This window comes from Saccopteryx bilineata, chromosome 2 (assembly GCF_036850765.1).
Source record: "Saccopteryx bilineata isolate mSacBil1 chromosome 2, mSacBil1_pri_phased_curated, whole genome shotgun sequence".
NCBI lineage: Eukaryota > Metazoa > Chordata > Mammalia > Chiroptera > Emballonuridae > Saccopteryx > Saccopteryx bilineata.
The window spans coordinates 130,944,074-130,959,824 of NC_089491.1; the positions used below are offsets into that span (position 1 = coordinate 130,944,074).

Genomic DNA, 15,751 nt, shown 5'->3' on the forward strand with positions numbered 1-15,751 from the left:
TTCCCCAAAACTGAATTATAGCACACATAAAACAAAGACAGATCCGTTATCTAAAAAGAAAGTAGTACCTGAGTCCACTTCATTAAAAAATTTTTATAACCATAGTAGTCTAAGTATATCTTCATCCAATATTTAAAAAATATCCATAGGCATAACATCTGTCAAAGGATTTTCAATTCTTCCTCCTACACCTCAAAGAGCTATTGAACATTATGCAGAAAGCATATGTTCATAAGTAATATTGCTTGATTTACAAAATTCTTTCCCAAGGAAAAATCCAAAAGATGGATAAATGGATAATCAAAGAAAACTAGGAAAAAATCTGACATCTTTCACTCATCATTTCTATACTTAATGAATGAGGTTGGCTTGCCCAAATGTTAAATTATGAAACCGTACTATGTAAAATGCACCCATTACATTTAAAAAGAAGTCAAATCTATATTTATTTACTAGCACTGTTAAACATTACACAAAACACATTCAAGTGGCAAGTAATTATAATGCAAGCCCTTGCATGGCAACCCAAATTTATTGAACTACTGATGCTAAGTTATACAAAATTGCACCACTTTAATTAAGGCTTTTAGTTTACATTTGGCCACCTCTAAGTAGTTGTAACATTAGGTTGGTCAATTTAAATACTGTAGCTCCCTGTTGGATAGACACACAATCTTTACACCCAAACATTAATGCATACAAAGCAACAAGGCATTGTTAAATAAAACAGCAAGTTACTGCAACTTAGGCCTTGTGACCAATTACACATGATTAAAATTACTTCCCACATTCACATCCACAGTACTCGTCCACCATTTAACATCTCAACCAAAACGTTACACATGTGAAACAATCACTAACAGGCAAAAATACTAAACCTGTATATTTGGTATTGCAAATACACTTATGCATGAACAAGCAAGGGATTCACAGTGAGAATCTACAGCTGCAGAAGCCTGAAAATGATTTACAAAAATTGTTAAATCATTAAAAAATTGTTTGAAAATATACACTTCTTGTTGTAGACCCCCACTGTACACACAACTATAAACATTGTTCCCTATGTAAACAAAAAAGGAAACAGTAAGAGATTTGAAAAATCTGGACATTTCCTTCCCAACAGATATTAAAGGCAATGTCTTTAATCTAAGACATTATACTGAAAGGACTACTGTATTTTAAAGACAAGATCACTGTCTCCACAGGTTTTTTTAAAATTTAAAAAAAACTATATAGCTGTGTTAATCAAAGCGCTTATTTATACAATACAATGATAATGACCTTGATTTTCTTAAAAAAAAATTACAATAAGCTACAAGTATCAAAGAAGCGAAGTTATCTGGAGTAGTCTATATAGGAGCTCTTTGGACTTTCTTTTATTATGCTAAAATAGTGGTGCTTTTAGGATTTACATTATTGTACTCTCCAATACAAAGTATAGGGCGTGTTAAAGTATACAGTACACCATTTTCATACATGTACAACATTGGGGGATGAAAATGTCTCTTAGCAGTAATACTGGATTGTAGCCTCTGGTTTTACCAGCTGCATACTCTAGGACTATTATATAAGTAAAAATCTCTCTTGCGATACTGAAAAGTGATTAGAATGTGCAAACTGATGTAGTAGCTTTCATCCGCCTCTTAACAGGGTACCACCACAGAAAGTCCATTTAAGATGTTGGTAGGTTTAACAAAGTTGGAATGCTGGCACTGTTGAATTGGGCAACAGTTCTTCAGACCTGTTAAAAAGAAAAACATGGGTTGAAAATAGCACCCAAAAAAGCCAAAGGATTAAGATAACAGTGTTAAAGTGTTACAAATGAATAGAATGCAGGCTCTTGTCCTTATCATAACATTAATGACATTGTACCACAACCCATAGCAAAGCAAACAAGGGTAGATATTTTCATCTTTTTAGAATGACTTCATTTATTCTGCTTCTTGTAAGTCAGTAAAATGAAAGTTTTAGATAAAAAATAGAGTATTCCATAGTGTAAATTTCTTTGTATTACCTTCCAGAGATTAAAAGTGGGGTAGGGCGGTAGAGCGTCGGCCTAGCGTGCGGAGGACCCGGGTTCGATTCCCGGCCAGGGCACACAGGAGAAGCGCCCATTTGCTTCTCCACCCCTCCGCCGCGCTTTCCTCTCTGTCTCTCTCTTCCCCTCCCGCAGCCAAGGCTCCATTGGAGCAAAGATGGCCCGGGCGCTGGGGATGGCTCTGTGGCCTCTGCCTCAGGCGCTAGAGTGGCTCTGGTCGCCAACATGGCGACGCCCCGGAGGGGCAGAGCATCACCCCCTGGTGGGCAGAGCATCGCCCCATGGTGGGCGTGCCGGGTGGATCCCGGTCGGGCGCATGCGGGAGTCTGTCTGACTGTCTCTCCCTGTTTCCAGCTTCAGAAAAATGAAAAGAAAAAAAAAAAAAAAAAAAGTGGGGTAGGGGAGACCACATTAAAATTTGAGGTCAGGTTAACTTTATTAGCATTAAAAGACAGCAATATTAACAAAATGGGTGCTCCTATAAAAGTGTTTACAATCCTAGAATTACATCATAAATATAGAATGCACATCTCACTAGGGTCTCTAGTATCAGAAAATCAAGACCTTTTTTCCTCACTCTTCCAGTAAGAGCGGCTAAAAAGCAGGTTCAGAGAAGTACACAAAACAGAATTTATTTCACAATAGCTCTTTTACAGTTGACAATTAGTTATATATATACTTTCTAATTTCATATTTAAACAAATTCCATCAACTTTTAGATGAATGTCAGAAAAGGGCAATATTACACTAAAATCATGCAATTAAACTTAAAAAATTGTTAGTGATATAAATAAAAGTAAAATCAAAACCCATTGTCTGCCAAGTATTTATTTACTTTAGATGATTTTCTGCATACATGCCTGAGCTAAAAAACGTTTCCTTTTTTACTGTTTTTGTTTGGATCAAACTTACTGCAAGCTCCAGAAATGCTGTTAATATGTATCTAGTTGCTAATTTTACAAATACTTTAAACCCCATTTAGAGTCTGAGTTTGCTAAGTTTTGCTAGCAGATTGAATGAAGTATAGCAAACTGGAAGAGGCAGATGGGAATGTGTGAGCTCAGGCACATATGTGCTAAGAACGGGCATGTATGTGGTCAGGAATGAGAGGATATCTCTCTGAACAGAAGCCTTAAACAGAGAATAGAGTAAAAAATCCCCCAAAGATACAGAATCAGAGTGCTATAGTTGTCCAGGACCATTAACACAAGGAAGAAGCAGAACCACAAACATTGAAAGTTCCCGTGATATATAAAAGTACAGTATAATATGATTTAATGAACACTGAGCAGGAAACCATTATTCTTGACAAACAGCAGTAGTTAATGGTTGAGGATTTAGCATGTGTTAGGCACTAATCTAACTTCTTTAGAAGTATTAACTCATTTAATATGATTATTTTCAAAAACGATATAAAAATATTCTATGTTCAGTTTTCCTTCGCTGTCTCATCTATGGGTTGTATTTGTGTCTATCATGGTCTGGTTCATCCCCTAAACAACTTCTACTCAACCTTTGTAAGTCAGCTTAAATGTCTTATTTTCCCTGAATCCACAGTTATGTGACATACTGGGTTTGGTGCCCTAGTCACATGCTCCTATAGTTCTCATAATAAGCAAGCATGAATTTAGGAGCCATTCCATGGCTCAGATTATGAGCCATGTACTCAAAATAACTGAATTCAAATTCTGGCTCTGTATAAACTAACTGCACAGGGCTTGAACAAGTAATAATCTTTCTCTGTCTCAGTTCATTTATTTGTAATATGGGAATAATAGTAGTTACTGCCTCATAAGATTGTTGTGAGGATGCAATTAATAAATAGTACTTAAGAGTGCCTGGCACAGAATAAATATGCCAGGGGTTCTTATTATCGGTACTATGCTGGATTATTTCTATAACAGCATTTATCATATTTGAAATTGTTCATCTAACTCTTTCACTAGACCTTAAATATCTTATTAAGGCAATAAAGAGGCAAAGAGAAAGTTTTGCTCTGTACTGTCAGCACAAACCAGTGTCCAATTGGGCATTTATATATGAAATGAACTAGAATATGAACCTATGTGGAATACTTTACTTCTGATGATGATATGCAAATGACAGCACTAGGAAATTATACTAACCCATGGAGATCTTAAAAAGGAAATCATCACTTTTTTTTAGAACAATAAAAAATTCAATACTTGCTTTCCTAACAAGAATACCCTAAATTAAATTGAGATTAAAAGTTAGAAGAAAATAAATTAACATACCTGGCTCAGAGCTACAATGCATTTAGTATATTAAAGCAGCTGACATGATGACTTTTTGCGGGCCTTCCCAGGGACTGGAGTTTTTCTGTTAATTTGCCGCACTAGGTCATAAAAAATCTGTAAATGTATTATTATTATTTTAATTTACAGGAGACAAAAAACCTCAAATAAACAAAACAAAACTTTCTGTGGATGTAAATGCACTCAGAAAGCAAATTTCTTTTCAGTCAAGAAATGAGAGTAAAACCGGATATTTTTATAACTGCCAAGTTCTATTCTGTTTATTTTTTGGGAGGGCTAAAATTGTTCTTAAAATAAGTATTGAGTTGAAGGAACTGCAGAGACCTTAATTTTAGTTCAGTTAGAACATTTACCATCATACAAAGAAAACAATCCTTATTCTTCTTCAAATCTTTTTTATGTATCTTTACAAGACGACTTTAAGCCCCTTCAAGGCAAGAAGCATGCAAGCCTTTTTGAATTTGCTCTTTTACATAACACCCTTCATATACCTGAAGACTTATCTGTCTTCCCCATGGGTAGTATTTTCTGTCCAGCATTCCTTCTTTTCATGGTAAATTCCACTTTAATACAGAGGCTAAAATAACACTGTTGCTTATTAATACGTATATATTTAACATAAGATTTCCGCTGACAAGGATCAACAAAGCATCCCTGAGCAAACATTAACTTGGGTTTGTTAATACACATACATTATTTTCCATTAATTCTGAATGTTGAATTCCAACCAGTTTTTAAAGTATATTTCACCATACCTCATTAACATTTATTTTTGATTTTGCAGAGGATTCTAAGAATGCACAGTTGTTCCATTGTCTTGCTAGATTTTGACCTTGTTCCTTTCCTACAACTCTTTCATCTTCCAAGTCACACTTATTACCAACCAGAATCATTGGGACCTAAAAATATATTTGGAAAGGTAAAACCAAATAAGTAAATAAATTTATAATATAAATTAAAACTGATATAAAATTGATACAATGTAAAAATACCTTTTATATTATGCCATAATGTGTAATAAAATTTATAATTAAATATGAAAGCCTTAATGTTAATTTAGGAAACTTTCACACAAAATTTTTAGAAAACAAGTTATGACCTGTTTATAAAAAAGGGGAAATAATCCTTAACATTATATCATAATGAATTTATAACTGATTATAGTAAGGAAAATACAAAACTTTTTCCAAAAGTACAAGAGGGTGTTGTTGTAAAAACCCAGTATCTAAAAATTTTAAAATGTTTCTCTTAGAGATGTGAATCAACTTCAAGTTTTCTGGTTTCCTGACATGCATTTATCAAATGCATGTATACTTGTTCTCAATTTCACAATTCAGAAAGAAATCTGGAAAGTCCCTAAAGTAGAATTTTTAGTCTTTTGTATAGTTTATCAAAAATCTAGACCACATTAATCATGTATTTGGATACACGTAATGTTTGTGATTTTAAAAGAACACTATAAAGCCCTGGCCGGTTGGCTCAGTGGTAGAGCGTCGGCCCAGCGTGTGTAAGTCCAGGGTTCGAGTCCCCACCATGACACACAGGAGAAGTGCCCATCTGCATCTCCACTCCTACCCCTTTCCTTTCTCTCTGTCTCTCTCTTCCCCTCCCGTAGCCATGGCTCCATTGGAGCAAAGTTGGCCCAGGTGCTGAGGATGGCTCCATGGCCTCCCCTCAAGTGCTAGAATGGCTCCAGTTGCAACTGAGCATCAGCCAAGATGGGCACAGAATCGCCTCCTGGTGGGCATGCTGGCTGGATCCCCTGGTGGGCGCATGCAGGAATCTGCCTACCTGCCTCGCTGCTTCTCACTTCAGGAAAAAAAAAAAGAAAAAGAAAAAAGAGAGAACACTATGGAAAAATAGTACTTATTCTGCAAAACTCACATTAATCATTTATAGATTGACTTTCTAAAGAATTTCTGAAAAAAATCCAAACTAGAAAATCAAGAATTTTGGCTTTTTTAGGAACAAATATTGAGTATTATATTAATAAATACTTGTTTAATGCAACTGATAGAAAGTATAAAACAGATTTACTAATTAAAAAGTGGTCACTGGGGGCCCTGGCTAGGTGGCTCAGTGTTGACCCAGCGCACAGAAGTTGCGAGTTCAATTCCTGCTTAGAGCACATACAAGAAGCAATCAACAAGTTGATACTTTTTTCTCTTTCTCAAATCAACGGGGGAAAATGTACTAAAAAAAAAAAAAAAAAAAGATGTGCTCATCTGGGAGAATGGGGAGGGAGTGCTCACTGACCCTGGCCAGGTCGCTCAGTTAGTTAGACTAGAGCACTGTCCCTTGTGTGTTTGATGCCCAGTTAGGCCACATACAAGAATTAACAAATGAATGCTTAAAAAATTGGAACTTATGTATTCTTTCTCTCTCCCTTATTTCTCTAAATTCAATTTTTTAAAGAAAAAGTGCTACTGAGGTTGCTGTAAATATGTAGGGTGTCTCAAAGTTCTTGTTTCAAAAGTCCAAAATAAAAGCCTTCCCAGAAGTCTCACAATATTTGCTATAATAAAACTATAGATATTACAGTGGTTCTTAAAAGTGTGAGGCCAGATCAACAGCATCAATACCATCTGGAAACCTGTTAGAAATACAAATTCTTAAGCTCAATACCAGACCTACAGAATCAGAAACTCTGGGAGTGGGGCCTGGCAATCTGTTTCAACTAGTTTTAAATAGTAATTCTGATGCAAGATCAATTTTGAGAACCATGCTATATAAAGTATGATGAGGAATGAAATGAATCATTTTGAAGTTTCCTACAGGGATTAAACGCCATTATGATGCTCTCTGAAGGGGCATATAAATTAACATTAATCTAATGTTTCTTGATTTCCTTTAAAAATTATTTTTATATGCTCCTTTTCTGTCATAGCTGCTTCAGATGCATTCATATGTAATACTGATTTTTTTTTTTTTGAGAGAGAGGAACAGAGAGAAAGAAAGGGAGAGAGATGAGAAGCATCAACTTGTAGTTGCATCACTTTAGTTGTTCATTGATTGCTTTCACATACATGCTTTGACCAGGAGGCTCCAGTTGACCCAGTGACTCCCTTGCTCAAGCCAGCAAGATCTGGGCTCAAGCCAGCGACCACGAGGTCATGTTGATGGTCCCATGCTCAAGTGGCAACCTCGGGGTTCCATACCTGGGAACTCAAGAGTCCCAGGCTGACGCTCTATCCATTGAGCCATCACCGATCAGGCAATACTGATTCTTGTTAAAAAGGCTCTTAAAATTTACCAGTAATGTGGTCAAAACATCATTTGTTTTACTAGCAACATTTGTCACCCACATCTCCCCTTCCTTCCCACCAAATGCGTGATTTAAAAATGGGAAGGGTATAAATTTTATTTTACATAGGTTAAGGGGAGAGAAGAGAGTTTCTTACTTTCCACATTTTATATATATATATATATATATATATATATATATATATATATATATATATATATATATTTATTTATTTATTTTTTAGTAAGTATGAGGGTCAAAGATATATTTTGGAATCACAAGAAAAAAGTTTTTGAAAAATAAACAACCCCCCAAGATAAATCAACTTTAAATTGCGTTTAAATTCTAACTTCTAAACTGGATATCACTACAAGAAGGGTTTAAAATAAAATACATTTATTAGGATGTCAGCTTACATCATCAGTGTCTTTAACTCGAAGAATCTGTTCTCTCAAATCCTGTAAATCATTAAATGTGGACTGTGCTGTGATGGAGTAAACTAATGCAAAGCCTTGTCCATTTTTCATGTACAAATCCCTCATTGCTGTGAATTGTTCCTACAATAGAAAGAATCATTAAAGAACAATAATATTGTGAGTTAATCTGACAATTTCCAAAGTCTGTAATTAGAACTCAAAGAATAATATTGTGATATTATGTAACATAGCTTAAAATTATAGTTTTTGGCAAGGAGTTATTTGAAAATTTAGTATTTAAAAAAAAGTTTTAATTTGAAAATGATACACCAAAACAGATTTATGTGCAATAAATATCCTCAAGTGGAACAGAAATACTCTGTCTCTAAAAGTGACTTAAAGGCAGCTTTTAAATATTTCATAATGTGTAGGGCACCTAATTTGAATACCCAAGTTATTCACAGCCAGCTCATAATGCTTTAGTTTTGTGGTGTCTACCAGCATGGTCTATATCTTGTCATTTTCCCATATTTTTTTTTATTCTTCATTAGGCTGTGAGCCTTTGAGGGTAAGAACACAGTCCATGGCACATATCCGGTACTCAAACATTACCCATATATCCAGTATAAAACTTCCTATCACATCAAATATCAACATATCCAGTAGATTCATTAAATGCTTTTAAGGAGGAAAGGTATTATTCAAAATACTTCACACAGCCACTGAGGAATAAATATGTATTTTGTAAATAAGTATACCCAAGTATTTTCCACATTATTTAAAATATGGTAATAAATTAACTTGTTTTAAAAGACTGGTGAGACTTGAAAATTTTCATCCAATTTTCTGCTTATTTTTAAATAACTGACACCTGTAATTACAAAGAACACACAAAAATGTAGAATTCAAGAATTTAAAAAAGCTTTAAGATTTAATGCAAGTAGTCCTTTTAAATAAGCTTTACCAATATTTATCTATTGAGCACTAGCATTTACAAGTTCAACATTGCACAAGTTGTACATATACTTTAGTACTTTGTTTTACATACCGTTCCTGCAGTATCCAAGATTTCAAGCATACACTGTTGTGCATCTACTTCAACTTGCTGGGGGAAAAATAAAATACACCTTCAATTTTATGTAAACAACATTATCTTAATAGCACACAAAAGCTAATTAATATATTTAAAACAGCGACACAGATTATAGTAACTCTAATCTCAAGCAATACTTTAACAGGAGAAAAGATTGCTAGATAATCAAAGTCCATCAACTCCAAATTGTATTAGGTACAAAAACCATGCATTCTGATTCAAAACATGGATACCTACAAGATCCAAGCTCAATATGAATCAGTCAGCACTTAATTCTGGAAAGGAAATGATCTCAAAATAGCTCAAAAACTTAAAACCAGTAACAATTCCAATAGTATCAATCTGCCATACTTGAGAAAGATCTTCATTTCTCTAGATAACCATATCCCCTTCACTCTATTGGAAACATAATTTCTGGTAGCATGGAAGCAGAGAACAGGTATAAAACAAACTGTTTATCTGTTACCCCTTTTCAGCTAATGTTTTCTGGGAAAAGAAGTTATTTAAAATGATATGTGGAAAAAAAGAGTTATACTGCCTTACAGCTGGGGTACAAAAAGGGGTTCGCATTTTTTTTTGGTAGACTGGATAGAGGGAGGAAACACAATGTATACACAGCAGGAGGGGCCATACTGGCTATTACATATGTGGGAGATAACTTTCTCCCACACTTAAAAAATGTCTGTACATTAAGTTTTGTCATATGTTATACTAGCAAAACATCAAAGTAAACCTTTTATTGTGAGCAACTCAAGGAGTTATTAGCAGGAAGGTTAAGGAGACTTCTCCCCTTATATCTTTAGTTAAAAAGAAGGGAGCCTGAAAGTATTATTTTAGTCTTTAGGGTATAGGCGGGATGAAACATGGAGATCCTACTTTAAATGGATGGCCTAACTCTTAAGTCTGTTTGCCAAATTATAATGTTGGGACCAGGATAAATTTAGAATCGTCAGAGAGAGAAAGAGAAAGAGAGGAACAGCAAGAGAAAGTATTTAAGATTCTCATAACCTGGTAAACATGCAATGCCAAGAAAACCAAGTGTGAACTTTCCCCACTATTTTATAAATTAACTGCTTATTTATCCCACTTTTATAAACAACATTCAATAATTGTAAAGCTAAAAACAATAATTTATATTTATAATAAAATCAAAAAGCCTTTTAAAGTAACATATACCTTTCTATAAGAATCTTCTATCGTAGGATCATATTTTTCAACAAAAATTCCTTGAACAAACTGTACAGTCTGAAAAAAATTAACATATCATTATACTTCTAAAGAACAAATCCATGTCTGTAACATTTTAAATTATTGATTTCACACAGGAATTTATGCCATTGATAAAAAACACAACCACTACTACATTTGAATGTACGCAGTTGGTGAGATTACTTTAGAAAACTTAAAAAAAATTTTTGTATTTTTAAAGTAATCACTGTGCTCTTTGTTAGAAGAGATTATACAGAGTGGGGCAAAAGTAGGTTTACAGTTGTTCCTATGGGATATACTATAATAAATAATAATATAAGAATTAATTGTTTTGTGTGCTCACAACTATAAACCTACTTTTGCCCCAACCTGTATATTTAATAAAATTTAAATGGTTCCAGTTTTAGTCTTAAGGGCTTAAATTTTGAATTAATTAGGAAGTGGCTAATTTTTTGTGTGTACACACATATGCGCATACTTGACACACCTCCCCATAACGCTGGATATAATTACAAATGAAAAAGCAGCTCATGCTCTGTTGTACACACTTCTCAGTTTGATCTCAGCATATCAAGTTCTGTGCTAGGTGGCCACTAAGTGACCAAAGGAAATCATTGATCTACCTTATTATGGAGCTTTGCTAAACTCTCTCTTTTTTTTTTTTTGCTAAACTCTTAACCATGATTTTCCTTAAGATTCTTCCCTTTCCTAATCACCAAGCGGTGCTTTTTCTTGCTATAATTCATGGATATGAAAACATGGCTGCCAAAATAATGTAAAAACTGCAGAGAGTCAAGGGTATTATTTGAAACAGGTTATTAAAATAAGTTTTATTTAATATTTTCTAACATAAAAATATATATGTTAACTCAATGAGAGAGCAAAATTAATTCTTATCTCACTCTGAAATGCAGACAGACACACATTTTTACATGCTCTTACTCTACGCTTAGCTCATATTGTATTTTGGCATATCTCAAGGTGGTCTGGAACCAATGTTCCAAACAATATGATTTATCCAGATACAACGAAAGGTTGACTAAAATTATAAAAAATATTATATTGCTTCTAAAATTACTGAAATTTCACCTTAACAAATAAATGAAAACAAATAATCAAAACCTAAAACTCAATAAAAGAAAGTATCTTGGAGTGAATAGCTTAGATATAATGAGAATGACTTACCAGAGCAGATTTTCCAACGCCTCCTGAGCCAAGAACAACTAGCTTATACTCACGCATGGTGCAAGCTTGTCAAAAGCTAGTACCTATTAAAGAAAAAGAAATTCTTAAGTAATATCTTTGTATTCACGTGTTTCTTATAGAAATAAAATAATCAAGCAAGTAGATTTATTTAAAAATGAGTATTATAGCATATTAATATAGAACATTCCATAAATAGAACTTATAAAGAATGTTACTGGTAGGATTCTTTATAACACATCACATGGGAACAAAAAAACTGCAGAATTACAGACATGACTTTCAGTGCTATCCTAAATTCAATTAGAATAAAATATTTACTCTATTAAAGAAAAAAAAGGGAGGGGGAAGCTAAGGTAAAGCATGAAGGGGTATTTTAATAATTACAAGATAGCAGCAACATATATGCTCAGTACCCTTACTGAACGTATCTTGAACGTACCCTTACCCATCCGTAATACTGAGTCACAAGTAGTTGAATCCCCACTAAATACAGGAATATACCCAATGCAGAAAAAAGAATCCTGCCTCCATCTAGTAGATCAGCAGTTCTCAACCTGTGGGTCGCGACCCTGGTGGGGGTCGAATGACCAAAACACAGGGGTCGCCTAAAGCCATCAGAAAATACATATTTATTATTTCTGTAGTAGATAAACAGGATAGGGCAGGAGTCTGTAAACAAATCCAGCCATGCCCATGCATTTCTGCATTGTCTATCGTTGCTTTCTTGCTATGATGGCAGAGTTAAGAAGTATAGCAGAGACAATCGAATCTGCAAAGCTTAGAACATTTACTATGGCATTTATAGAGAAAAAAAAGCTGATTCCTAAGAGAGATGAATGGTAAATGAGTTAGCTGAGAAAGCAGACCAAATAAATACTCATTACTGAGAGGTACAAAGAGTCTGAAAATGGTCAGGGATCAGTGGCAGAACTGAAGAATATGAACGCCCAGACTCAAAAAGTCTGAGCGCTCAATATTAAATACTGGAGTTCAGTAACAGTAAAATAAAAAAAGAAGCAAACCATATCAATCAAGGATTATCATTCTAAGATTTCACTATACTAAGGATAAAGAAAGAAGATCCTAAAAATTTTCAGAATGGGGGACAAGAGAATACAAAGCCCCCACATTCCTAGAAAAAAATAATTGGTCAGTGGCCATGGTACTAAATCTTCTTAATCAAGAAATGGCAGTTCTTTAGTCACAGTAACAAGTAACTACCAGAACTGGTTTAAACACATGTAATCGACTAATAAGCATTTGCTTCAATGAGCATGCTTCTGCAGCCTGACCAGGCAGTGGCGCAGTGGATAGAGGAGTGTCAGACTGTGATGCAGAGGACCCAGGTTCGAAACCCTGAGGTTGCCGGCCTGAGCGTGGGATCATAGACTGGCTTGAACCCAAAGTCACTGACTTGAGCAGGGGGTCACTCGTTTTGCTGTATCCCCCGCCCCCCCCCCCCCCCGCAAGGCACATATGAGAAAGCAATCAATGAACAACTAAGGAGCTGCATCAAAGAACTGAAGCTTTTCATCTATCTCCCTTCCTCTCTGTCTGTCCCTATCTGTCCCTCTCTCCATCTCAAAAAAAAAAAAAAAAAATGCTTCTGTAAACTAAACTAGTAAATTATCAACAGCCCTTTACTTCCAAGTCAATCACAAATGGAATCACTTTGGTATATTTGTGTTAAATCTCTTTAAATATTGTATGTTCTTTCCTTCCAGCCCATACTCTTAGAAAAAAGATATCCTATCTCTCTCTATAACATTCCTTTATTTCTCTTTAGGATGCTAGGTCTATTGCTATGTGCTTCCTTCCCAAACTTTCTCTTTCACTTCTGCCTTTAATTACATGGACTATCTACTATAATCAAAATATATATTTCTGTTTCTGAATAGGAACTCCCCCCCCAAAAAACCCATAGCTACTAACTCTCCACTTACTAGTTCCTCTATTTTATTTCTAAACTTGAACCTATCATTCCTATACACTTTTTTTTCCTAGTTCTTGAACACAGCTTCCTTTATTTTGTGAGCTGCAATGGTTCCTACCAGATCATAATTTTAGGAAAGAGGAACCTAAATGCAATAAAAGTTGAACCAAATTTCAGCTTTAAGAATATTCCACACTATAGCATGCATATCATTTTGGGACAAATAAATTACTCTGTAAAAACTTAAAACCACAGTCAGGTTTATTTCTTTTAATTTAAAACATCATTTAAAAATAGATTTTTTTAGGTAAAATTTCTATTATCAGTGCCATGCAGACATTATCCAACCACACAGCTCTACAATGATCCAGCTGAGAAATATTTTTGAAAAAACTTAGGGTTCTAATGAAAGATACCTCCAAGTTTGTGTTTCTGAACCCAACCAGAGGGAATGTGGTAACTTTAGGAACAAGAATTTCCTAAACATTCCAAAGAGCAAACCAACCACTTTAATACAAATAGACTCATCTCTAGCGTTCTTTTATCCATTATGTAGCTGGGATGTCACTTTTTAATGACTTCTTTGCCATTTTCACCTACAACTTAAAAAACAACAACACTCCAATGAACACACATCACAATGCCATCGAATCAAGAAATGTCTCACTTGAATGAAGAAGTGCCTCTAGAGTTGATACTAATTTGCTTCTGCCTTTGAAAGTCTGTCGATCTTTGAACTCTAATTCCCTAAAACCATGTAAGACCAGCAGTCTGCTCTGCTCAGGAGAGGCAGTGTCTGACTAGGATAACTGTTCCTTAAGTAATCAATAACTTCAGCTTTGTTTTTTGTTTCAGATATGAATGGTCTTATTCTTTGACAGCTGACCTAAGTCCTAATTTGGCATCATTCCACATGACAAGTATACTGAATGGGCTGCTTATGACCTACTTCTGTTTGTTCTTTGAACTTGCTATCAGATGAGTCAGTATCAACAATGATCAGGGAGCTCCAATTGGTTCCTTGAGCTTACACTGCAAATTTTTTTGTTATCCTAGGCCTTGTACCAAATAGATCTTTGTATAGGCAATTAGGCCTTTTGGTTTTGGCCTGGAGGGGCATTGTTCGGTAAATATATTTGCCATTAGTTATTCTTCAGATATTTGTTTTGCTTTGGTTCATCTATTTGTGAGAAGTTTTGTCTTATTCTTTTTTTTTTTTTGTCTGAGACTGCCAAGTTTCATTCATTGAACAGAATGCTCTATTTGGAATGGATGGAGGCATAGGCCCCATAAACCTCCAATCCAATTCAAACTAGCCCCAAGTACTAAAAGGTTGAAAATGAGTAAAACCAGTGACCAAAGGTGAATGCCTGGTCAAACTTCACCTTGGGTCACTTAGAAAACCTTCATGAAGGCATATTGTAAGGTCCATAACTGGGATTAATAGGTAGCTACTTCCTAACCTCTAGTTGGTTAGGGAACCTGAAAATCTGCTTGTAAGAACACATTTATTTAAAAAATGTTTGCTTTGGCCGAACAGCTCAGGTGGTTAGAGTGTTGTCCCAACAAGACAAGGTCAAGGGTTTGATTCCTGATCAGGACACATACAAGAGTCAACCAATGAATGCATAAACAAGTGAAACAACAAATCAATGTTTCTCTCTCTCAAATCAATAAACAAATTAAAAACATTTAAAAATGTTTAAAGCATTCTTAAATCATTTTTATTAAGGAATAATTTATATCCAGTAAAACAAGCAGATCTTGGGCATTACAGTTAGTTTTGACATATCCTAGTAACTTTGGCAACCACAAACATAGCCCTCATTAGATTTAAAATACATCTATTATCCAGAAAGTTCCCAATGTGCCTCTTCCTAGGTAATTACCACAACACCATTTTTCTTGACTCAAGTGATCTCTTTCTTACTGTCAAAGCCAAAGTCTTCGCTAGGAAGAATGTGTCTTTTACAAGCTTCCAATATAATATTGTCTCTTACACTTAAATTGATAAATTATAAAAATTGTGACTGACAATTGAGACTTAACAACTGGATTTAATGTCAACTTTTTTTTGTATTTTTCTGAAGTGAGAAGCGGGAGGCAGCGAGACAGACTCCTGCATGCGCCCAACCGGGATCCACCTGGCCAACCCCACTAGGAGGCAATGCTCTGCCCATCTGGGGCATTGCTCCATTGCAACCAGAGCCATTCTAGCACCTGAGAGGAGACCATGGAGCCATCCTCAGTGCCCGGGCCAATTTTGCTCCAATGGAGCCTTGGCTGCAGGAGGAAATGAGACAAGAGAGAAAGAAAAGGGGTAGGAGTGGAGATGC

The 15,751-nt window shown here is 35.1% G+C and overlaps 1 protein-coding gene across 1 annotated transcript in view; it reads right to left on the reverse strand.

The window, feature by feature from the left end:
- Positions 1-421: 421 nt before the first annotated feature.
- Positions 422-15,751, reverse strand: part of RAP1B (RAP1B, member of RAS oncogene family) — a 54,513-nt gene continuing 39,183 nt past the window's right edge. Inside the window, exons 2-8 of the mRNA XM_066257822.1 lie at positions 11,462-11,544; positions 10,244-10,312; positions 9,023-9,079; positions 7,975-8,115; positions 5,070-5,213; positions 4,294-4,410; positions 422-1,741 (exon numbers count right to left, since the gene is read on the reverse strand). Coding sequence (XP_066113919.1) covers positions 4,324-4,410; positions 5,070-5,213; positions 7,975-8,115; positions 9,023-9,079; positions 10,244-10,312; positions 11,462-11,518 — 555 coding nt within the window. The 5' untranslated portion in view covers positions 11,519-11,544 and the 3' untranslated portion in view covers positions 422-1,741; positions 4,294-4,323. The remainder of the gene's footprint in view (positions 1,742-4,293; positions 4,411-5,069; positions 5,214-7,974; positions 8,116-9,022; positions 9,080-10,243; positions 10,313-11,461; positions 11,545-15,751) is intronic.